This window comes from Salvia splendens, chromosome 14, assembly GCF_004379255.2.
Source record: "Salvia splendens isolate huo1 chromosome 14, SspV2, whole genome shotgun sequence".
NCBI classification, from domain to species: domain Eukaryota; kingdom Viridiplantae; phylum Streptophyta; class Magnoliopsida; order Lamiales; family Lamiaceae; genus Salvia; species Salvia splendens.
In genome coordinates this window covers 7314404-7338064 of record NC_056045.1, presented here as the reverse complement: position 1 = coordinate 7338064, position 23661 = coordinate 7314404, and the positions used below count along the sequence as shown (strand labels likewise).

The 23661-nt window shown below is 40.7% G+C and overlaps 3 protein-coding genes and 1 long non-coding RNA gene across 14 annotated transcripts; 1 reads left to right on the top strand and 3 right to left on the bottom strand.

Moving 5' to 3' along the window:
* Positions 1–237: 237 nt before the first annotated feature.
* LOC121764877 (putative pentatricopeptide repeat-containing protein At3g28640) lies at positions 238–8811 on the top strand. Of its 10 annotated transcripts, XM_042160899.1 has the most exons (9): positions 239–548; positions 3334–3388; positions 3598–4319; positions 4434–6142; positions 7111–7186; positions 7286–7369; positions 7817–8248; positions 8490–8569; positions 8672–8811. In XM_042160899.1, exons 4-6 carry the CDS (start codon positions 4524–4526, stop codon positions 7355–7357), a joined length of 1767 nt encoding a protein of 588 aa, XP_042016833.1. In that variant the 5' UTR covers positions 239–548; positions 3334–3388; positions 3598–4319; positions 4434–4523; the 3' UTR covers positions 7358–7369; positions 7817–8248; positions 8490–8569; positions 8672–8811. The 10 variants fall into 10 exon arrangements, with proteins under 10 accessions (XP_042016838.1, XP_042016833.1, XP_042016831.1 ...); XM_042160897.1 differs by lacking the exon at positions 3334–3388; XM_042160898.1 differs by having other exon boundaries at positions 3334–4319.
* On the bottom strand, positions 8442–23561 carry LOC121764879. The gene is made up of 7 exons (XM_042160907.1): positions 23196–23561; positions 18415–18457; positions 9673–10119; positions 9347–9405; positions 9104–9232; positions 8884–9019; positions 8442–8801 (listed from the first exon to the last, which is right to left on the bottom strand). Exons 1-7 carry the CDS (start codon positions 23360–23362, stop codon positions 8442–8444), a joined length of 1341 nt encoding a protein of 446 aa, XP_042016841.1. The 5' UTR covers positions 23363–23561.
* LOC121764880 (AP-3 complex subunit beta-2-like) lies at positions 14056–15177 on the bottom strand. The gene is made up of 2 exons (XM_042160908.1): positions 14466–15177; positions 14056–14372 (listed from the first exon to the last, which is right to left on the bottom strand). Exon 1 carries the CDS (start codon positions 15043–15045, stop codon positions 14479–14481), a length of 567 nt encoding a protein of 188 aa, XP_042016842.1. The 5' UTR covers positions 15046–15177; the 3' UTR covers positions 14056–14372; positions 14466–14478.
* LOC121764881 lies at positions 20348–22914 on the bottom strand. 2 transcript variants are annotated; one of them, XR_006042647.1, is made up of 5 exons: positions 22692–22914; positions 21383–22244; positions 21228–21307; positions 20702–21148; positions 20348–20620 (listed from the first exon to the last, which is right to left on the bottom strand). It is a non-coding gene; the product is annotated as an uncharacterized LOC121764881 (long non-coding RNA). The 2 variants fall into 2 exon arrangements; XR_006042648.1 differs by having other exon boundaries at positions 21383–22239.
* Positions 23562–23661: the final 100 nt, after the last annotated feature.

Genomic DNA, 23661 nt, shown 5'->3' with positions numbered 1-23661 from the left:
TAAAACTAATTAACTAAAATAAAATATTTTAAAACCCTAACCCTAAAAATAACGGGTATTATCGGGTTTAACGGGTATACCGCGCGGGTAGCGGGCATACTCATAACTGCAAAATTTTAAAACAAACTACCCGATCCGTTTCCCTTATACAAATTTAACTATTTTTCATTATTATGCACTACAACCTGATGGGCCAGTCCGAACATGAATATATAGGATTAGCGGTGAATATTTATAATAACTTGATAAGAGCACAACTCAATTAATCCACATCCGATTAACCTATAATCCGAATAGTATTGGCCCAAAGCTCCAAACCTGTTGGATTGATCCGATTAACATCCCTGGTAAAATCACTACTATCTCACTCCGGTACAGGAAAAAAATAAGAGAAAAAATAGAGCAAAATAGAACATCCCTGACTTCAGGCGCCGCCGCCCCGCCGGTGTTCAGCCGCTGCCCTGAATCGTCCAACACCACACCTCAATTTTAGTGGCTTCAAGCTTGAAGAACCAATTTCTCATATTTGATTTTTTAAAAAAGAAATTGTAAGTTTTCTGCCCCTTTTGTTATTATGTCATCTTCTAAGCACATGAAATTGATAGACAGATAAAAGAAATTTCTATGTTTGTTTGGAGAGGGGAAGAACCGAACAATGGCCTTTTTATTCTTGTTCTTGTTGGATTTTGTCATATTGGTTTGAATTAGCTATAGAATTAGTCCTTGGAGGAAGAACACATTAACAATAGTGTGTAAAAACCAATTCTCAAATTAAAATAGGTGTCGGCTGAATAATTTAAGATTATGCTTCAATTGTTTAATTTTTCTTATAGATGAAGCTCGGTCTAAAACCTTGGGATCAAATAGAGAATTTAGTTTCATGTATTTAATTGAGTTTAAAATTGCAATTGATACGTGTAAGTATGATTTTGGTTAGAACTTAAAAAGTAAGAAGAAATTGAAGCTTGTGTTATGGGGTTGTAAAGAACCATGGAGAAGATGATTGTTGATCTAAATTTTTAAAGAGAGTGTGTGAATTAGGAAAAAAAGGGGGAATCTGCCTTGTTTGGTTTAAGATTAGATCCAAAATATACACAACTATATTGTGTTTCTGTTGAGCATGAAGTGTTTGAGGGAATTACTCAATGACACAAATATTAACTTGTACTTAGTATTGTTCTTTCCCTACTGTACTGGTCAGATTCAGCCATCCCCATGTGTTGAAAATCCTATTATAAAATTTTCTTTAGATATTATCATGTCTTACGAAGACCTCTTTAAAATTTCGACTTATATCATCAATGTTTCGACTTATATCATCAATGTTTGCTATTTTAAAAATTCCCACAAAACAGACGGCAGAAACTGTCACACAAACTGGCAGGCTGAAATGAAATTGCCATAACTCCTTAATCCCTTGGAGTTTTGGGGATTACTTTTAAAAAAAAAATTAAACTAGACACCAAGGGGTTTCTTGTGTGGTACAGGGATCGACCCCTAGGTTGCTCTGAGAAAAAGCAGTTTATTATTTAAAGATAGTGTTATGCAGTGAATTTTAAAAGCTCTAAAAGTTAAAAGAAGAAATAAAGGTATGTTACTAATAAGAGTAATTTGGAGAAACTTTTCTATTGTGTAGTTCTAATTTACACATATTTGTAAGTCATGATAAATACCTTAGACGTTTAAAGAATTTACTTATTGCAACACCCTTTGTATTGATAAATTGATATGGAATATGTGGGTGATATTATGAAGGTGAATAAACCACAAAAAGTCGTTGGGGAATGAAAATGGTGCGTGACCGAAAGAAATAGTGATTCAAGGCTTTGACTGAAAATGATATTATAAATGGACGGTATGAGATTATGAATATCATGTTTGAAACATGGAGTTAAATATTGATATGAGTAGACGTATCATAATTAGTGTTATTAATGGCAGCATATGGCGGTCGGTCAACAACTGCCATAGGGATATGGTGGTCGACATAGGGGTATTATGGCGGTCGATGCATAGATAAATAAAACAGTAAAATATACTCCCTCCGTCCCAGTTTAAGAGTCCCATTTTCCATTTAAGTCCGTCCCAGTTTAAGAGTCCTATTTAGAATTTACCATATCTGGACATAAAATTTAACCTCATTATTCATGAAATTTACACTCAATGCCATTATTTTCATAAAAATAAACCAAAACAAACACCTTTTACATCCAAAAAGTCAAAAGGGTCCCACCTACCACTACCTCACTTCATTTATTACACACTCCAACAACTTCATTTATTATACACGCCAACTCTTTTCTTAAAACTCGTGCCATAACTAAAAGGCACTCTTAAACTGGGACGGAGAGAGTAATACATAACATAAGATGCAAAAGTTTAGAAAATATAATATCCAAATAAAAATTAGTAGTTGAAACATAAAGTAAAACAATTCTATGTTTAAAATTAAGGTCTCCACTCAATAATAAAAACGCAAAGTAAAATGCAATGTCTATAGTCAAGTGTCTTCACTCCTCATCCCCATCATCAAGCGCAACATAGTCATCCTCATCGCCTTCAAATTCTTCTTCCTCTTCTCCTTGTTCAAGCCACAAGCAACAATTTTTCTTTTCCTTTCCTTGACGTGGTTGTGGTCCTTGTGTCTTTCTTAGAACCTTGAACAAAACTCGATGATGTGGAAGACTCCTTTCTTTTTTTGGTCCTAGTATATGTTGTAGGCTCTCCAATTCCCGAAGCCTCATAAGCAGTTTCAGTCAAGTGTATAGCCATAAAAAACCAAATTATTGTCGGGGCTAACAACTTCAGCATCATCCTAATTCCCCAACCAACCACTAGTTACACTCATCAATGTCGTTGAATGAAATGAGATCAATTTTATCTCTAATATCGTGCCTTTCACACAATATTTTGTTGTATTTAACATACACCAAATCATGCATCTTCTTATTTTCAAACCTATTTCTCTCTTTTTGAATGAATCTATCACCTTGTTAAATATAGAATTATATTAGTACTGAAAATTCGATATATATTTAAAATACAACTATATCACTACTTGCTCCAAAACACTCCAATTGCGCTCACACCTGAAAGCGCTATATGTTAAGCTCATGATCTTGATAGCAAGTGTTTGCAAATTTGGAGCATCATGGCCATACTTCTTCTACCATTGAGCTGCAAAATAGAACAATATAATAGTGGATATTTGATTATCAATTGTAGTAATCTATGTAGCAATATTTATACTTCACTATCAATTTAAAACATATATGCAAAACTAAAAATTGGAATAAATAGTTTCTCACCTAAAGCTAATATTTTTCTATGTAGCACTGCAAATTCGTGGCCAAATAAAGAAGATCACGACGAGGCATTTGATGAGATGGTACTTTACACAAGTAGTGGCGACATGTTTGGTCACAAATTTACCGTGCGATATGGGAAAAAATTATCACCAGTGAAAAACTATTTATTTTAACTTTTAATGTGTATATATGTTTTAAATTTTTATATGACACTTAAGTATAAATATTGCTACATAGATTACCATAATTGATAATCAAATATTCACTATTAAATTATTCTGTTTTGCAGTTCAATGGTCGAAGAACTATGGTCATGATGCTCCGAAGTTGCAAAGACTTGCTATCAATATCTTAAACTTAACATGTAGTGCATCCTGGTGTGAGCGCAATTGGAGTGTTTTCGAGTAATTTAGTTACTTTTTAAATATTTCTTGAATTTTTCTAATCTAATATTAACAAGATATAATTATTTTTGTGTGATAGATTCATTCAAAAAAGAAAAATAGATTTGAAAATAAGAAGATGCATGATTTGGTGTGGGTTAAATACAACAAAAATTGTGTGAAAGATGCGATATTAAAGAAAAAATTGATCTCATTTCACTCAACGACATTGATGAGTGTAACGAATGGTTGGTTGGAGAATTAGACGATGTTGAAGTTGTAAACACGACAATATTTTGGTTTTTGATGGCGGTACACTAGACCAGGAAACTGCTTATGAGGCTTCGGGAATTGGAGAGTCTACAACATATGCTAGGTCAAAAAAAAAAGAAAAGAGTTTTTTCACATCATCTAGTTTTGTTCGAGCTTCTAAGAAAGACACAAGGACTGCAGCACATCAAGAAAGGATTCATGAAGAAGAATTAGAGCAAGAAGAAGAGGAAGAAGCATTTGAAGGCTATGAGGATGACTATGTTGCACTTGAAGTGTTGTTATGTATAGATTGCTTGACCTCCGACGCGTGTGGCCTGCCAGCCACCACCTCCATCAGCCACCCTTCTCTATTCAAGTTAGTTTGCTGTTCTTCACCTCAAATTAGGGCTTGGGTTATTTTGTATTCTGTTTTGTGTTATTGCAATTAGAGCTCTATTGTTTACTGAATTAACTCTAAATCATTGATTAGTTGAAGGAACGGAGGTGAAGGCAATCAGGGGAAATCTTTCAACACGAAAGTCACTAAATTTCTAGAGCATCATCAATTACCGACTTTGGAATGCCATTCAAAAATCTTTTCCCAAATAATCAATTTGTTATTCTTAAGCAACTACCAGAATCATCCCTGCCGCTGCTAAGTCTTCAGAGAAGATTCAGTTGTTCGTCGCAACCTGATTCTTCCAACTGGGTTCAAAACAACCAATTGTTTCAAAGGCACCCCAGGTTGCAACTTTTCGAGAAAGGATGGATGAAAACACTTCATCATCTCAAGCAATTTGTTGCTTACGTATTTGTAACGGGTCTTCACCGCAACCCCTTCATCATGAGTCGCATACTCTATTTGAGCTTGGTCGAGTCAGAAGAATGTAACCGTATCGAAAATTCTGAGTTTGGAATTCAGATCTTCAGTAGGATCAAAAGACCCAATATTTTTTCCTGGAATACCCTGATTAGATTCTTCTCCGGGTTAGATCCCATGATTGCTCTGCATTTTTACACGAAAATGGTTAGAGAAAGAATACTCCCCGACACATATACATTCACATTCTTGCTCCAGGCTGGTGGGTCTAGTTTGGATCTGTTTTTTGTGAAACAAGTTCATTGCCATGCTCTGAAATTCGGTTTCAATCACAATTTGTTTGTTCAGAATTCCGTACTCAGTGCCTATGCAATTCGGGACTCGGAAATGGATGCACGGAATGTGTTCGATGAAATGTCGAACAAAGATGTCATTACATGGACGAGCTTGATATCCGGGCTTGTCGCACATTCCAATTACATGGAAGCACTTCGAGTTTTCAAAGATTTGATGGCCGATGACTCCCAACCACATCCAAATGTTGTCACCACCATCTCTGCAATGTCAGCTTGTGGTGGTCTAGGATATGCAAATCTTACTAAATGCTTCCACGCTTTATTAGAGAAGGCTGGATGGATCGAAACTGACGTTTCTATTTCTAATTCCCTGATTGATGCCTATGCAAAATGTGGAGATTTAAGCAACGCAACTAGAGTTTTAGATGAAATTCAGAATGTGAAGAAGGATTTGTATTCTTGGACGGCCGTTATCACAGCATATGGTATGCATGGCCGAGGACTAGATGCACTGTGTGTGTTCTCTCAAATGGATCCGCTCCACGGACTTGCACCCGATGCAGTGACCCTTGTCGCGATTCTTTCAGCATGCGCACACTCTGGCCTGCTCGACCAAGGTTTGTGCATTTTTGAGTTGATGTGGAGAAGGTACAAAATTAAGCCTGACCTTCGTCACTATGGATGCATTGTTGATCTCTTGGGAAGAGCTGGGATGATTAAACAAGCTTATAGTGTTGTTGAGAGCATGCCGATGGAGCCTAATCTGGCTGTATTGGGATCTTTACTGAGTAGTTGTAGGCTTCACAATGAGTTGGAGTTTGGTGAAGCAGTTTTAAGAAAGATCGAGCTTTTGAAAGAGAGAGGAGGAGCCTCGGTGCTCATATCTAATATGTATGCTAGTAAGAACGAATGGGGTAGAGTGGTTAACGTAAGGAACAAAATGAGAGAGAGAATTAAAGGAAAGGTTCCTGGTAGAAGTTGGATTCAGGTTAAAGATGCAGTTCATGAGTTTGTTGCAAGAAATGATGTTGATCCAAAACTGCACATGGTACTTCGAAGTTTGGAAAAACTCTCTACACTGTTGTAAGTGTTTTAGTAATGTCCTCAATTTGATTACAATTTTGTTAAGGCAATAAAACATCTAGTTCAGACAGGCCATTTACCAGCAATTTAGTTTTTGCTGAAATATTTGAGTATAGTGAACCAAATAGTATGCATTCTTTCTGTTATACTTTCAAGCTGATTGAATGTGTAATTATGTATACCAACTTAATGAAAGGGCAATTTGATAGTTGAATTCATGTTCAAAATTTTAAATTCATGATCACAGTCACAGGTGGAAATCCATTCCAGATTCACTACTTCAACTGTATAAGTATGAAGATAGAAACCATTATTTTCTGTTGTAATTTTTGTTGGGTAGTCAATTTCAAACATGAAGAAAGTTTCCGTCTTTGTTCAAGACCATGCACCTTTATTTCCTTTCTTATTTCCCTTAAAATACTTGTCTGTTACCTTGAGTTACAGACTATTGGGCAAGACTAGAAAATGTGCAGTAAAAGGAACATGCAATAGCATTACTTCATAACTCTGAATTCTGACGAAACAATGGATTGATTACTTCTCTGTATATATAGATTGAACTGAACGGTACCCTGAGACCAAAATAAAAGATTGATTGCTAGTCTAGTAAAAAAGGAACAGGCATTTCAATTGTCCCGCAACCTTTCTGCAGTTTATAATATGTTATCATTGCACAGTCCGCGATCGAAAGCTTCACATTTCTTGTAGGTTCCAATGATCAAAGGTATAATATGTTATCATAGCTCTGAATCTTCAATTGGTGAATAAATGCATATTTTTCCCGTAATTGTTAAATTCCTAGCAGAAGGAGTATTTATGAATTCTGCATTCTTATATCTGATTTCTTCATGTACTTGTATCAGCTATAAATTGTTGTATAAATTTGTGTGCTGGATGAAAAATTATTGAAAAATATTTGCACCATTTTACATCCATTTTAAGGGGGATTTTTCCAACTATCTTACTAGCTGTCTGATATCTGCTCGCTGTCCACCTGCCTCATTCTTCACCGGGCTAATTTTCTTCAGTTTTGTACAAATATTTGTAAGTTTTTCACCTCTGTTTTCTGTTTTTTATTTTTTGAAATGTTGTTTTTAGTCTCAGTGTCATTAATTTTGTGAATCATTCTTTTGAATATATCAGCTTCACTCTGCCGCTCGACGTCGTCGGTTCGATTTCAATCTCATTGATTCACCAGAACGTAATTTTCGTTGATCAACTGTTTAGGTGAGCTAGATTTTCCAGATCTGACCGAGGCTGAGAGGGTATTGGCAAATCCCCTGTCTCATTTCTATAAATTAAATGCTTCTTTATTTTTTCGTCAGCCTTTTATCATCAATCTCATAAATTACCCTAATTTGGTGTATTGTGGTTGTTAGATAACACCAAGTTATTGCGGCATTTTCTTTGAGTTTAAATTATTGTCGGGCTTTCCATTCTTAATCTTGCAGATATAAGATAGGGAATATGTTAAGGAGTCTTTTCAGTAGAGATGACTAGCTTGTTGCTTTCCTTCTGCAATCTACTTGTTATGAGCTGAGTCATTGCTATTGTTGATTTTATTCATTTGCTACTGTTCAATTTCATTGAGAACTCTCTATTGATTTGTAACAGTAATGTGCAAACCCATGAAAGCTGCAAATGTTGAAAATGGGATGAAATATTTGTGTGCAGAGTTAGGTAAAATGGGATAAGCAGCAGGAGGTGGAAGTTGGCATTCATCCCCATTTAAGTAAATCTTCCTTGGAAACACTCATCCCTGTTCGAGTGTAAACAAACATATCCCTGTTCTTCTTCAAGAGTCTCAGATTGAACATTTTCAAACTCCCCGGCTACATGACTAGGTCCTCGTAGAAGATGACTCAAACAAGACGTGTGAGATGTGGACTCACTGTGTGAAGTTCATCCCGTAGTCGAAGTTGGTGATGACGATCTTAACACGCTGGTAGTCTATGTAGTTGAGCTTCATGTGCCAGTGGACGTGTATGAGCCACATGTGTGCGGGACCGTGCATTGTTGATGCATATTGAATTAACAACGCAAGGGGCTTGACAATTACGACGACACTTTTCTAGTTCAAACAGGCGGACGGTTATCCACATTCAGGTATGATATATCTGTGACCCAAAAGGATTTTAAAAATATATAGTTTACCTTCCCTTTTCAGTTGTTGCAATATATATACCATAAGATAATAATGTATAGTGTTTTACAATAGTATGCACAATATAATATTGCTACAAGTTAGTTTAGAGAAAAGAATGGTGATAAAAAATAGATACAAATTTGCAGAAAATGGTTAAATAGAAGATGAGCATTTTATGGAGTCAGTGACATCTCTTTTCAGGAGCATCTTCCCGGATTCGTGTTTCTTGAAAAGCCTCCCAACAACTTCGTCCCAGTTGGTCCTCGCGTCTTTACAAACAGGTTTTCCCTTTTCCGAGGAATCTCCTGTGTTGTTGATGCAAGTTTCCAATTTCCCATCTTGTTCTTCATTGTTCCCATATGATTCTTCGTATGACGTTTCAGCATGAGGTATATTCAAACTTACGGCTCTCTCCAACGCATCCTTGTGCTCCTTTTCTAATGTCAGCTTCCTGTTGAATTTCTGTACCCCTGGCGGAGTAGTTACGGTCTCTGTATTAAGCTCCTGCATATTCTGCATCACGAGAATAGAGCGCGTAGACATCATTAAAATTCAAAAACGGAAGTGAAAACGAGAAGAGGATGCAAATGCTTACTTTCAAGGCCTTCTCTGCCTCTTTTTCTATCCAAACAATAGCATGATCAGATGTAGCGTTGCACGACAAGACGATATGCTCGAATCTTCCATCCACGGGAATAGCTGTTCTAACCTCCGGAGGATATCTTCCACATCTGTTATGGCGAATTGTAGAATTAGTGTCAGATAAATCAATGTAATTGTGCTGAAACAAGTTTTGTTCGTCTATAGCAGTTTACCGGCAAAACTTTCTTTCTACGATATGATACATCCGACCAGGGGCATACAGTCGTCTTTGGTCTTTGAGTTTTCTGCCTTCGGGTATGAACGTATCCCTCAGGCACACGAGAAATAACAAGCAGGGTTCAAAGCATTACGGCCTGGTTTAAATGATGGTAAATTTCACTCTTTTTAAGAGGCAAAAACCGAATAATATTTCATAATATTAAAGGATTAGTACTAGTTTGCTGGTCCAAACTCACCAGAAAACAGATTTGAAAATGTCTTCTAGTGGAGTTGGTGTTCTTGGCAGGAAATCATCCTGACAATGCCAAAATGAGAGCATCAATTCAAAAATTCAAAATGTTTTTAGCATATGGAAGATGAGCTATATAGGCGAAATTCTTCCTTGGGTGTAATATAGAAATTAACTTCCCAAATTGGGAAAGAAAAAATTTCAATTCCAGATTTGTGAGAGCACATGTGACGCATAACCGTTATGCGCCACATGTGCTCTTCGCATCCACATTCCGATCTGAGCTACTATGCTCAGATCTTGTAATTGCTTAGCTACTATGCTTAGACAAACCTGCAACACCACCGAGTGTATGATATCGGCGTATTTAACGGCGAGGTTGAGCGACATGCACCGGGCAGGGGCTACTGCGTAGCACCTCAACAAGCTCCTTGGAACACCGCCAAGTTGGTCGCCATGGTTGGCGACGATGACAGTCATCAGAGCCGCAACGCCCGACCCGAGAGAATGCCCAGCAAACACCATCTTGTACCCCTTCCCATTCTCCTCCCACAGCCTCCTCAGCATCTCAGACTCTCTTTTCAGCACCCACAACGCGGACTTCAGCAGCCCGTTGTGCACGTATCCGCCGTCGAACATCTGCATCCCGAGCCGGTTGTCGAGCAGCAAGCGGTAGTCGCTCTGGCTTGCCAGGTTCAGGCCGCGGATGGCCAGGACTATCTCGCGGTTTTCGTGATCCGTGCAGATCAGGGTTTTTTCTATTTTTGTTCTAGGATAGAACTTAGCTTCCTCGTTTGTACTAGACTTTTTTTTTCCAGATTTGGGAGAGACGCATGAGGGTCATGCGTCTCCTTTTAATGAGACGCATGACGATTATGCGTCTTTCATAAAGACGCATGATCGTCATGCGTCTCTCTTTTTTTTCGGTTTTTTTTAACGACGCATGAGGGTCATGCGTCTTAGGGAGAGACGCATGATCCTCATGCGTCTCTTATTTTTTTAAATTTTAATAGACGACGCATGAGAGTCATGCGTCTTAGGGAGAGACGCATGAGGATCATGCGTCTCTAACTTGCTTAAATCAGTTCCAGGACGGCAGAATAGGCAGTATACGCGAGAGAAAGAGAGGAAGACAAAACTTGGCGATTTCCTTGGCGATTTCTTGGCGATTCCCTTCATATTTCGGTAAGTTTCCTTCAATCTTTCAACATTGCTACCGTATTTGTTGTTTATTTGCATATTATTAGGGTTTTTGATAAAGTTATTTGAAATTTACTAAATTAGGGTTTATTGAAAAAAATTGTCTTTAATTGTTGTTGGTTTGTATATATATTTTTGCAGAAATCATGCAAGTTTTCGTGAGTTTATATTGGGGTGGTAGAATATTTCAACATCCTCAAGTGGGCATTTGTTATGATCCTCCTCGTGCGAGAGCTTCCATCGTATTGAATTCATGTGTTTCATTCTCTGAATTAGTTGCAATGATATGTGCTAAGATAAGAATAGATTCAAATCAACACTCCATCGAAATATCTTGGAGGCATTGTTTCTTGGGTACCGGTACCAGTTTTGCATGTACTGGGGTTGACAGTGATGAAAGTGTGTTGTTTATGTTCAATGTGGTTATAAATTCTACTCGGCATATTGAATTATTTGTTGAGTATTCGTCTGTTGGAAATGCCTTCATTCCACCAATTGTTGATCATGGTGTTGGATCATCTACGAGGTTTGAACCTATGAGCATTGATTGCGGTATGAATGAGATAACAGATGTTGCAGATGATGCTGATGTTGGATTGAATACTCAAGAGAATGTACAAGAGCATGATGATGTTCATGTTGTACGAGGAGACCTTGATCCACCATTGTCGTCATCATCGTCCGATGATATTTTAAGTGATGATTCCTGTGCTGACTCTAGTGATAAGGAGGTAGTGTATAAACCCGTCGTGCAAGGTGAACAACCACTTCCAGAATACGTTCACACTGGGTTGAAATATTTTCGCAGACTGCTGAGTGGTCATTCTGAGGTACTTGAAGGTGGTAATGAACGCAGTACCATGTACTGGGATGAAGAACACCCATATCGGATTAATGCGGGAACAAAATTTGATAGCAAGCTGCATGTGAAGACTGCCATTACTATGTGGAGTCTGAGGCAACACCGGCAATTTAGGGTGGTTGAGAGCAAATTAGGAAGGTGGCATGCCATGTGCAAATATCCAGCAGGGAGGACAGAAGATGGGACAGCTATTATCAGCGAGACCGACGCTGAAAAAGCGAATGAATGTCGGTGGGAAGTTTCTGTTACACACATGGCCCATGATGATATGTGGGAGATTAGGAAGTGGTGGGGACGCCATAGTTGTGTCGGCCATCGTAATGACAGAGGACATGCTAACTTTTCGTCACCAATGATTGCTTTGTGTATTCGCCATCAGTTGCTAAAAAATGCCGAGTTCAGTGCCGCAGCCGTAAGAAATTTTGTTCATGACAAATTTCATGTGGTAATCAGTTATAAGAAGGCATGGTATGCACGGAGAAGGGCTTTAGAGATTGTATTTGGTGGATGGGAGGAGTCATTTAGGGATTTGCCAAGCTACATGCTTGAACTGCAGAATAGGAATCCATGCACGATCGTTGAGTGGGGGCATAACGAGTTGTTGAGCCAGGGCCGTACTAAAGTCTTCTATTACGTTTTCTGGGCACTTGGGCCTTCTATACATGCTTTCCAAGAGTGCCAACCAGTTTTAACAATAGACGGGACTCACCTTCGAGGAAGATTTAAAGGTAAGTTGCTTGTTGCTTGTGGTGTTGATGCTAACAAAAAATGTCTCCCTATCGCATATGCTGTTGTTGATGAAGAAACTGGGGACAGTTGGGAGTGGTTTTTGGATCATGTCAGAATTCATGTGGTGAAGTACCAAAGGGAGGTGTGCATCATTTCGGATAGGCATAAAGGAATCCTTAAGGCTATGCGTTCTGATGAATGGAAAAAGCCGCCGATATGTCACCACAAATTTTGTTTGATCCATGTGAGGAAAAATATCTTGTCGAAGCTTAAGGGTAAGGGAGCTAAAGCGAAAGGCATGATATGGGCATTGGGTGTCACAACTCAAGTACGCAAATACATGCGAAGGCGACGTGCACTACGGGAGGAAAGTCTTGTTGCAATACACGAGCTCAACAAAGCCAAAAAAGAAAACTGGTCCCTTTGTTACGATGATGAACTGAGATGGGGGGTGCCCTCAACAAACATGTCAGAGAGCTACAACAACGTGTTGAGAGGTATAAGAGAGTTGCCAATTAGAGCTGCAGTTGATCTGACCTTTTGGAGGACAGTGGAATGGTGGGCAGATAGAAAGACAGAAATACAACATACCGAAGGTCAGTTGACCCCGTGGGTGAGGGACAAACTTGCTGCGAATGATGCGAAGGGGCAATTGCATTACTGTTCAGTACTTGCCCGAGAACTAGGTCATTACCAAATTCGAAGTCGTCCACGTGTCGAAAAGGGACAGGCAAATGGCAATAACAGACAAGACGTCGAGTTTATGGAGTCAAAGTGCAGTTGTGGGAAGTGGCAGATGTGGAGAGTTCCTTGTTCACATGCATGCACCGTTGCCAGAGATAGAGGTAACTCTATGTTTGAACTCATTGATAAACACAACCACAAAGCTACATGGGAAGCACAGTACTATGATAGCTCATTTATAGCACCAAGGCATGAAGACTATTGGGAAAGACCTGGATGGAAATTGCGTATCACCCCTGAGCAGTTGCTTCCTCGAAAGCGCGGACGAGGCAGAACAAGGAGGATTCCTAATCAAATGGATGTCCGCGAGGATGATGAACCGAGAGCTCCCCGCAAGTGCAGGAACTGCAGCGTAGAGGGACATGACCGAAGAAATTGCACAGTCGGTCGTGTTATGTAGGAATTGTTATCATTTGCAGTGCAGGTATTTTTTCATCTCAAATTTTGATTTTCATATATTTTTGATGTTTCGTTCAATGAGAAATCATACTCTTTCTGTTGTAACAGGACCTGTGTAGGTGAAGACAGTGTTGGACAAAAAGCATGTGACAATTGCATTTCAACTATTGAGTTTGTTGCTGCATTTTGAATGAATTGAAGACTTTGTTCCATTTTGTATTTATCTGAACATTGACATGTTTTATAAATGATGAGGCTATTGCATTTCAATTATTTCAATTTTTTGATGCAATTCGAAACGCATTATATACTTGTTTCAAAATAGACCGAAACATGAAAAAAATGCAGTAGATGTAGAATTCTTCTCCAAAACTAAGCAAGTTAGTGACGCATGATTCTCATGCGTCACCCACTAAGACGCATGAGCATCATGCGTCGTTCGTGAAATTAAAACTAAGAGACGCATGAGGGAGATGCGTCTTTACCTGTGACACATGACCCTCATGCGTCGTTAAAAAAAAGAAAATACATAGATGAAGCATGCGGAGTCCAGACAATTCGCCCGACCGGGCTTTTTGAAACATAAAATTGCCCGACCGGGCGAATCGTTTGGACTCCGCATGCTTCATCTATGTATTTTCTTTTTTTAACGACGCATGAGGGTCATGCGTCACAGGTAAAGACGCATCTCCCTCATGCGTCTCTTATTTTTTAAATTTCACGAAACTTGCTTAAATCAGTGGCGCGGAAGGCAGAATATGAGATATTTTGGAGAAGAATTCTACATCGACTGCATTTTTTTTCATTTCTTAATAAAAACAGAGGATTTTACTAAACAAAAAGGCAAAATAAAATATATCAAACAATTAGAAGATCAAACAATTCTTGAAATCATAAAACTACTACTCTAAGAATACACGTATCATAAATAATGATAATCTCAAAATTTTAACAAAGTAGCTAACAGGATAAGCTTCAGCACCACAAATTATCCATTTCATGTCACCGCTCAAAACATTCAAGCAAAGCCATCGCACAAGCCGATTTCGATCGATTCGAGCACCAATTAGGGCGAGCCGGCAACTGTCGCACACACAACCTGCATTCAACATGTAACCACAAACCATCTATTATAGTTCTTAAATGATTAATATATTTTTGTTAGACCATCTAACTTAAATAACCAAGGTACCTGAAATGACGTGCTACTTATACGACGATGAAATGTATTTCGACGGTTCAATGCCCTTATTCTTCCTTGTCGACAACCTCTTGTACACTTTGCTCATGAGCTTCCCAACCCCGCCACGTGATGAACCCTCCGCAGCTGGTCGAGGTTGGGTAGGAATCCCCTGAATAACGTCGTCGTCCTCATTTTCCTCCTCTATGTTGTCATTTCCTTCTTCTCCTTCATCATCATCCTCTTCTTCAACTTGTTCAGGAGGCACGATCTGATAATGCTGGAAGAATGAATCGACCGACGCTCGGGCCCCACTCCATTGCGGCACGTCTTGGCTTTGTGAATATGGGCGACGATCCCAATCGGGCTCAGGCTGGCTTGGAGAATACAGAGGACGGTACCACTGCGACTGAGACTCATGCGCCGGGTATGAAGACCACTGGGGTGGGTCATGCTCTGGATTCTGCGGCTCTGGTGCTACATAGTCGGGATGCGGCTGCGACATCCTAAACTGCTTCGTGAAGCCGTGTCCCCCAGTCCGAACACCAGACATTCCACGACGCCGTGGAACTACTTCTGGTTGATAATGCATGGGCACATCCTGTTAGTGTTTGAGCTCATCAAGATCGGATTGAGCTGGTGGAAGAATCAAGTCAGGAAATAGCCGTTGGGAACCAAAACAGGAACTAGCCGTTGGAAACGGTTATAACCGTGTTCGGCAAAAGGAAGCTGTTCGGCAAAAGGAAGCTGTTCGGCAATTGGAAGCTGTTCGGCAATTGGAAGCTGTTCAGCAATTGGAAGCTATTCGGCAAAAGGAAGCTGTTCGGCAAAGGAAGCTGTTCGGCGGTTTTCTTGATCGATACTTCTTAAGGGAGTTGCGATTCATTCCGGAAACAACAACAACAGAAATCAAAAGTGATAGAGAGAGAATTCAAGAGAGGAAGTGTTATCTTTCAGCTGTGCGTTTTTAGCTCTCGAAGCAAGAAGTTTTCGGGCGAGTTGAGGGTTTTCCATCTTGTAAATTCTTGAGAGTTTTGAGTGCTCTCATGTTTGTAATTTCTCGAGTGATCAATAAAGAAACACACCAGATTCTGCCCGTGGATGTAGGCTTACGCCGAACCACGTAATTCGCTTGTGTTCTTCCTTGCATGTTGTCATTTCATTAATTTGCATTTCGATCATCACAACCGTAGGTTCGTTCTTCACAACGTGGCGCCGTCTGTGGGAAATTCGTCCACTGAATTGATCGAGAAAGCATAAAGTTTTGGGAGTTCTTTCTTTGTTTTTTCCTCAAGAAGGCGCTCAACCTGTTTGAATAATGGCTGCAGCAAGGTTTGATGTTGAAAAGTTCACAGGCCGAAATGATTTTGGCCTATGGAGGCTGAAGATGAAAGCAATCTTGATGCAACAGGGTTTATGGGAAACCCTAAATGGTGGAGGCAGTAATGAGGAGGAGAAGCCCGAGCCTGATGAAAAGGAGAAGGCAAAGGCTCAAGACAGAGAGTACAAGGCATATAGTACCTTGATACTCAACCTCAATGACAGAGTCCTCAGAGAAGTTTCAAAGGAGGAGACAGCGGCTGGAGTTTGGTCCAAGTTGGAGTCATTATACATGGCCAAATCCTTGGCAAATCGGCTGCACCTGAAGCAGAAACTTCTCACTTTCAAGATTGCTGATGGAAAAGGTGTGTTGGAACAGCTCGAAGAATTTGGGAAATGCATCGATGATCTTGAGAACATTGATGAAGAGATTAAAGATGAGGACAAGGCTCTGATGTTGTTGAATTCCTTGCCACCAAGTTATGAGCATTTCAAGGATGCTATACTTCTTGGTAGAGAGTCCAAGATTGGATATGAAGAGGTGTACTCTGCTCTAAAGCTCAAGGAAATCCAGAAATCTAATCCAAAGTCCACTGAAATGGTGTCTGAGAGTCTGAGTGTTGCTGATCACAAGAAGAATGTGAAAAGAAAGTCACAGAAGAAGCCATGGAAAAACAAGACAGCTGACTGGAAAGAGACCAGATCATGCCATCACTGCAAGAAACCAGGCCACATAAAGAAGAATTGTTGGGTTTGGAAGAAGAAGCAGGCCGAGGAAGAGAATGGCAAGAACAATGCTGATATTGCAGAAGAGTTGGTGGTCCCGGAGGCTCTGTGTGTGACTGAGGACATGGAAGAACTTCCATGGATCATGGATTCTGGATGTAGCTTCCACATGTGTCCAACTAGAAGTCATTTTGAGGAAATCAAGAATGCAGCTGGATCAGTTTTGTTAGGAAATGACCAGATATGCAGAATCAGAGGAATTGGGTCCATCAGGCTTAGACTTCATAATGGCTCCATCAGGTTACTCACTGGTGTGAGGTTTATTCCAGAGATTAAGAGGAATTTGATCTCTATTGGAGTGTTGGATGCAGCAGGATATAATTGCATATTATCTGATGGGATTATGAACATCGTCAAGAATGGTGATGTTGTTATGATGGCTGAGAGAAAGAGAAGCCTATACTATCTAAAGGCAAGTGTGGTTACTGGATCTGTGAATCTGGTGCAGGTATTAGACTTAAGAATGTGGCATCTCAGACTCGGACACTTGGGAGAAACTGGAATTAAAGAATTGGCCAAGAAGGAGCTGATTAAGCTGGAAAATCCCAATGAGCAGTTGGGTTTGTGTGAGCAATGTGTGCTCGGAAAGAGTAAGAAACTGCCCTATGGAAGAGGAATTCACAGCTCAAAGTCACCACTAGACTATGCCCACAGTGACTTGTGGGGCCCAGCTACACCAGCTTCATTGGGTGGAGGTAGATACTTTCTATCCATTATTGATGATTTTTCTAGAAAATTATGGGTGTTTATCTTGAAGGAAAAGTCAGAGACATTCATGAAATTCAAGGAGTGGTGTAAGGAAGTGGAGGTGGAGAAAGGGTGTTCTTTGAAGTGTTTAAGAACTGATAATGGGCTGGAATTTCTGAGTGGGGAGTTTGATTTTTTCTGCAAGCAGAAAGGTATGAAGAGGCATAGGACATCTCCATCTAATCCCCAACAGAATGGAGTTGCTGAGCGCATGAATAGAACCATCCTAGAGCGAGTTAGATGTATGCTCTTTGGCTCTGGAATGGCTAAGAGATTCTGGGGTGAGGCTGTGAGTATGGCAGCAGTTCTCATCAATAGAAGTCCTTCTTCAGCTATAGCTTTTGACACTCCTGATCAGAGATGGTATGGAAAGGCCATGGATTATTCGAATATGAAGATTTTTGGTTGTATGGCTTATGCACACATCAAGCAAAGTAAGTTGGAGCCAAGGGCTTTGAGATGTGTGATGATTGGATACCAAAAGGGAGTGAAGGGCTACAGACTGTGGTGCATAGAGCCAGGAAATCAGAAAGTTATTATCTCTAGAGATGTGCAATTTGAAGAAAGTAGGATGCCATTTCTAGAAAAGGCTCAAGAGAGCCAGAGGCCATCTCATTCTGAGAAAGAACCAGAGCCTGAGAGGATGGTGGAGATGGGTGTTCCAGAACCTGAGGAGGCTGAGGAATCAGTTCAGGTGGAGGTTTCTGGAGCAGATAGAATTGCTGAGCCTGAACAGCAGATGGGAAATCATAGTGAACAAGAAGAAGCAGATGCTGATGTCTTGAACCCTGAAGAAGAGCAGCAGGATTTGGGTGACTATGTTCTAGCCAGAGATAGGGTCAGAAGAATCCCTAAACCATCTACAAGATACAGTGAAGAAGAATACTTGCTATATGCACTATGTGTTGCAGAAAACATAGAGTATGCAGAGCCTTCAAGCTTCAAGGAAGCTATGAGTTCTAAGGAGAGCAAGCAGTGGATGGAGGCTATGATAGATGAAATACAGTCCCTGATCAAGAACAAGACATGGGTGCTTGTGAAGAGACCTTCCACACAAAAACCAGTGAGTTGTAAGTGGATATACAAGAAAAAGTTGGAGGTTGGGAACAAGATTAGGTTCAAGGCTAGGCTTGTAGCTCGGGGGTTCACACAAGATGAGGGAATAGACTATAATGAAGTATTTTCTCCAGTGGTAAAGCATGCCTCAATCAGAATTTTGCTAGCTATAGTTGCTCAAAGAAGTTGGTTTTTGGACCAACTTGATGTGAAGACAGTCTTTCTTCATGGAGAGCTTGAGGAAACTATATACATGAATCAGCCAGAGGGATTTGTGATACATGGGAGTGAAGATAAGGTTTGTCTACTAAATAAAAGTCTATACGGTTTGAAGCAAGCAAGTAGACAATGGCATATCAAGTTTGATGAACATATGCAGAGTATGGGATTTACAAATTCCAGATATGATAGTTGTGTCTACTTCAAATCAAAGTCTGAGGGACCTGCTGTGTATTTGCTATTATATGTAGACGACATCTTGCTTGCTGGACCAGATAGACAGGAGCTAGATAGGGTGAAAGCCTTATTGAAAAAGGGATTTGAAATCAAGGATCTGGGGAGTGCTAGCAAGATTTTGGGAATGGATATATTCAGAAATGCAGATAAGAGGGTGTTGTGGTTGTCCCAAGAAGGCTACATTCAGAAAGTACTGCGCAAATATCAGATTGACAAGAGTAGAGCAACCTCAATTCCACTATCACAACAGACTAAGCTGTCCAAATCACAATGTCCCAGAAATCAGCAAGAAGAAAGAGAGATGAGCCAGATACCTTATTCCAACATAGTTGGGAGTGTGATGTATATGATGATATGCACAAGGCCTGATATTTCTCATGCGGTAAGCGTGGTGAGCAGATACATGTCCTGTCCGGGAAGAGAGCACTGGTTGGCTTTGAAAGGGATTCTCAAGTATCTCAAAGGAAGTAGTGATCTGGGAATAATATTCAAATCAGAGAATGAAGGAGATAAGGATAGCATTATTGGGTTTTGCGATTCAGATTATGTAGCTAACCTTGATAATAGGCGCTCACAATCTGGGTACATATTTACCTTGTTCGGCTCCGCGGTGAGCTGGAAGTCTAATCTCCAATCCGTGGTGGCTCTATCGACGACGGAGGCAGAGTATATAGCTCTTGCTGAGGCAGTAAAGGAAAGCTTCTGGCTTAGGGGTATAGTTGGTGATTTTGGGGTGAAGCAAGAGAATGTTGTGATCAAGTGCGACAGCAATAGCGCGATTTGTCTCTCGAAACATCAGACATATCATGAACGCAGCAAACATATAGACGTGAGGCTGCATTTCATTCGAGATGAGGTTGAGAAGGGTGCGGTGAAGATTGAGAAGGTCAGCACCGAGCACAATGCGGCTGATGCACTTACTAAAGCCCTACCAAGATCCAAGTTCCGACATTGCTTGGATTTGGTTGGGGTGGTCCGAAATTTGTAAGTATGGGAAGGAAGGTGGAACTGGTGGTGATGGATCTTAGATTGCTCAAAGGTGGAGGATTTGTTAGTGTTTGAGCTCATCAAGATCGGATTGAGCTGGTGGAAGAATCAAGTCAGGAAATAGCCGTTGGGAACCAAAACAGGAACTAGCCGTTGGAAACGGTTATAACCGTGTTCGGCAAAAGGAAGCTGTTCGGCAAAAGGAAGCTGTTCGGCAATTGGAAGCTGTTCGGCAATTGGAAGCTGTTCAGCAATTGGAAGCTATTCGGCAAAAGGAAGCTGTTCGGCAAAGGAAGCTGTTCGGCGGTTTTCTTGATCGATACTTCTTAAGGGAGTTGCGATTCATTCCGGAAACAACAACAACAGAAATCAAAAGTGATAGAGAGAGAATTCAAGAGAGGAAGTGTTATCTTTCAGCTGTGCGTTTTTAGCTCTCGAAGCAAGAAGTTTTCGGGCGAGTTGAGGGTTTTCCATCTTGTAAATTCTTGAGAGTTTTGAGTGCTCTCATGTTTGTAATTTCTCGAGTGATCAATAAAGAAACACACCAGATTCTGCCCGTGGATGTAGGCTTACGCCGAACCACGTAATTCGCTTGTGTTCTTCCTTGCATGTTGTCATTTCATTAATTTGCATTTCGATCATCACAACCGTAGGTTCGTTCTTCACACATCCTGATGTTGAGAAGCGGGGTACTCCATGTCATCAGCGTTCCCCGTAGATTCGAGGACATTCCTAACAATTCCTCGAATCTGGCGCACTCGTGGGTCCATTTCGTTTTCCGTTGTTAAATGGAAAACCTGCTGAAAACCCTCAACCTAGACAACATAATGATACAAATATCAATACGAAACAATCTATATCACATGAAAGCATATAGTTTAATATAACAAACTTACAAATAGACTCATCGCAGCAGCCGACTCGTTCATCCCAGCAGTGGACCGTGCCCCGGGATGAGTCAGGTACGTCACGGTAATCCTGTTATACCACGCCATATACCCCGGGCTAATAAGAATATTCATCGACATCGGTGCAGCGTATTCGGTTGCCTGGAACCGTTCATGCCTCAAGTCCCACTCCCCAATGTAGAACTGGTGCGTGTTTCTCCAGTTGTTGCCCTTCTTACCACGCCGATCAGTTTTGCCCAAATGACCGGCATTCTATAGCATCCTGTCTACAAATGGAGGTATATCCTGGTACCGATTGAATTGTCGCCGCACTCGCCCAGCCTCATGGGCCTCGACATAGGCCCAACATACCAAGTAGGTATAGCACAAAGAGCATCCATCCACATCTCTGCAATAGTCAGGGAGTATGCACTGTGCGTATGGCGTCCAGATAAACTACAAAACAGTAATGCAAACGCCAAATTAACTTCATAATAAATTCATAAATTAAATCTAAATTAGAAATAATATTCACCTGGTCAGGTCTAATCAGAGATATCTGGTCACGGTAATGCTCAACCGAGTATCTAGAAGCATTTCCTATCTGCGTTGTTCCTTTCCACATATACATAATATTGATGTAAGAAAATAACCCAAGCTGTAAAAATAAATTAATATTTAGATATATACCTGGCGCCACATGGCTTATATGGCTCATGCACGATTGGTCCTATGAACCGAGGCATCAATGTGGGCATTCTTTCCCACGCCCATAGCTGCAGAAGGATCATAGGACCGCCCAACTCTTTCCTCTTATCCATGGAAGCCTCGCACAGATAATGATAAAGGTAGGCCAATGCCGCACTTCCCCAACTAATAGTCTTCACCTCTTCCGGATCCCCAAGCGCATTCAACCACATAAATGGAACCTTACACCCCGTGGTGTCTGGTAGAATGAGACCTCCTAATAAAATTAGGGCATGGATACGTGCCCTTTGCAAGTATACGTACGGAGGTAGGTCATCACCCAGAGGTATCCTCGTCTGGTTGATCAGCGCGGTCATCAGCAGACCGCCTTGCTTTGTCTCTGTGGATGTATCCGGTATCCATCCCAACAGATCGCGGCACTTGCTGGTCCAATCTGGAAAGTTGTCATGATAGTCACGCCCTGTGAAAACGTGACCGTCCGCCCTCAAGCCCCAAATGGCTTGCACATCTTCCAAGGTGATCGTCGCCTCACCGATCGACAGATGGAAAGTGTGCGTCTCCGGCCTCCAACGCTCAATCAAGGCCGTGATCAGCTCATTGTCGACCTTCATCGACCTCCCACAATCCATCACGCCTTTGAAACCAAAGGAGTCAAGCCAATACCTAACCTCCATATGAATGTCGACGTCCCAAGTCTTACTTTCTGTCCTTCGGACTTTAAAAACTTGTGTTGTGCCCTCTTTCATTAGTTTATTTGAAATGTGATGTTTCTGCATACATAGCACGGACGGGTCTTCGGGTGCATATAATAATTGTCCGCTAGAACTTGAAGTCTCCATCTAATCTAAGTACATATTCACGAAACAACAATTACAAACTCACATTTACAACACAAATTACATATCCATTCAAATTCATCTTCAAAATAACAGCACATCATAAACCAAATGATTGATTCACTCCAATTCAACACCATTCATGCTTTATAAGGCCTAATTTACATATAACTACTAAATTAGAAGGTTAAATTAAAAGATGCAATTCAACCTATACTTTATTCTCCAATAACAACCAAAATCACAACACCAAACATCTCAAACATATGAATAACTATACAATAGAATGAATTTAGCCACTAAAATCCATTACAATTAACTAAACAACAAAAAATCGGCCAAAATTAAGCAATTTGTTATAAACCCTAATTTACAAAAATTAGGGGAAATCTAAACAAACTATGCAAATAAACAACAAATAAGGAAGGAGTGTTGAAGGATTGACTGAAACTTACCGGAACACGAGAGGGAATCGTCGGATTCGCCGGAATTGCCAAGGAAAATCGCCGAGTTCGCTCGCCTTTCTCTATTTTCTGTCGCGTTTGAATGAGCTACTGCCTCGCCAACGTCTGATTTAATTCGAGTTAGAGATGCATGAGCCTCATGCGTCTCTCCCTAAGACGCATGACGCTCATGCGTCGTCTATTAAAATTTAAAAAAATAAGAGGCGCATGAGGATCATGCGTCTCTCCCTAAGACGCATGACCCTCATGCGTCGTTAAAAAAAACCGAAAAAAAAGAGAGACGCATGACGATCATGCGTCTTTATGAAAGACGCATAATCGTCATGCGTCTCATTAAAAGGAGACGCATGACCCTCATGCGTCTCTCTCAAATTCGGAACAAAAAAAAAAGTCTAGTACAAACGAGGAAGCTAAGTTCTATCCTAGAACAAAAATAGAAAAAACCCGTGCAGATCAAGTAGGGGGGCGCGTGGCCGCGGGTCTGCTCGTAGTGGGCCGGGCTGGTAGACGGCGAGGATGGTGCGGCAGGAGCGGGGGATGGGGTGGAACTCGTCGGGTGTGGCGGGGGGCCAGGTGGCGCTGTCGTCGGAGCCGATGTAGGTGCAGCGCTTCCATGCCCAGCGCATACAGCCCAGCACGCCGGCTCCGCAGGAAACAGACATTTCGTCGAACAGGTTGTGTGCAGATGGGGATTTCACGTGGTTTTGATTCCCGGTTTGTGGGTTTAGGGAATCAAGGAATATAAGGGTTGTGCTTGCCTTGACAATTACATCTGCTTTATTTATTCTGTGGACACAAGGGAGGAACAACCAAACAACGAACCTTTTTTTTTAATGCTCCAACTCCAAGTTGACTTGCTGCTATTAACATAGGCTAGGCTGTTAATGTTAATGGTCATTATTACACACAATTTCATCTATCTCCTACATTACTCAATGCTCCTTTTTGCAATTTAAAACTG

Excerpts from the sequence above, each read along its gene's own strand:
- LOC121764877 (XM_042160904.1), top strand. The coding sequence starts at position 4,524 with ATGCCATTCAAAAATCTTTTCCCAAATAATCAATTTGTTATTCTTAAG. Across the intron at positions 6,143-7,110 it reads GAAAAACTCTCTACACTGTT|CTGTCTGATATCTGCTCGCT; the intron begins GTAAGTGTTTTA and ends CTATCTTACTAG. Across the intron at positions 7,187-7,285 it reads TCAGTTTTGTACAAATATTT|CTTCACTCTGCCGCTCGACG; the intron begins GTAAGTTTTTCA and ends TGAATATATCAG.
- LOC121764879 (XM_042160907.1), bottom strand. The coding sequence starts at position 23,362 with ATGTCTGTTTCCTGCGGAGCCGGCGTGCTGGGCTGTATGCGCTGGGCA. Across the intron at positions 10,120-18,414 it reads CTAGCCTTGAACCTAATCTT|TTCTATCCTAGAACAAAAAT; the intron begins GTTCCCAACCTC and ends GAGGAAGCTAAG. Across the intron at positions 9,406-9,672 it reads TACACTCGGTGGTGTTGCAG|GATGATTTCCTGCCAAGAAC; the intron begins GTTTGTCTAAGC and ends TGGCATTGTCAG.
- LOC121764880 (XM_042160908.1), bottom strand. The coding sequence starts at position 15,045 with ATGCATTATCAACCAGAAGTAGTTCCACGGCGTCGTGGAATGTCTGGT.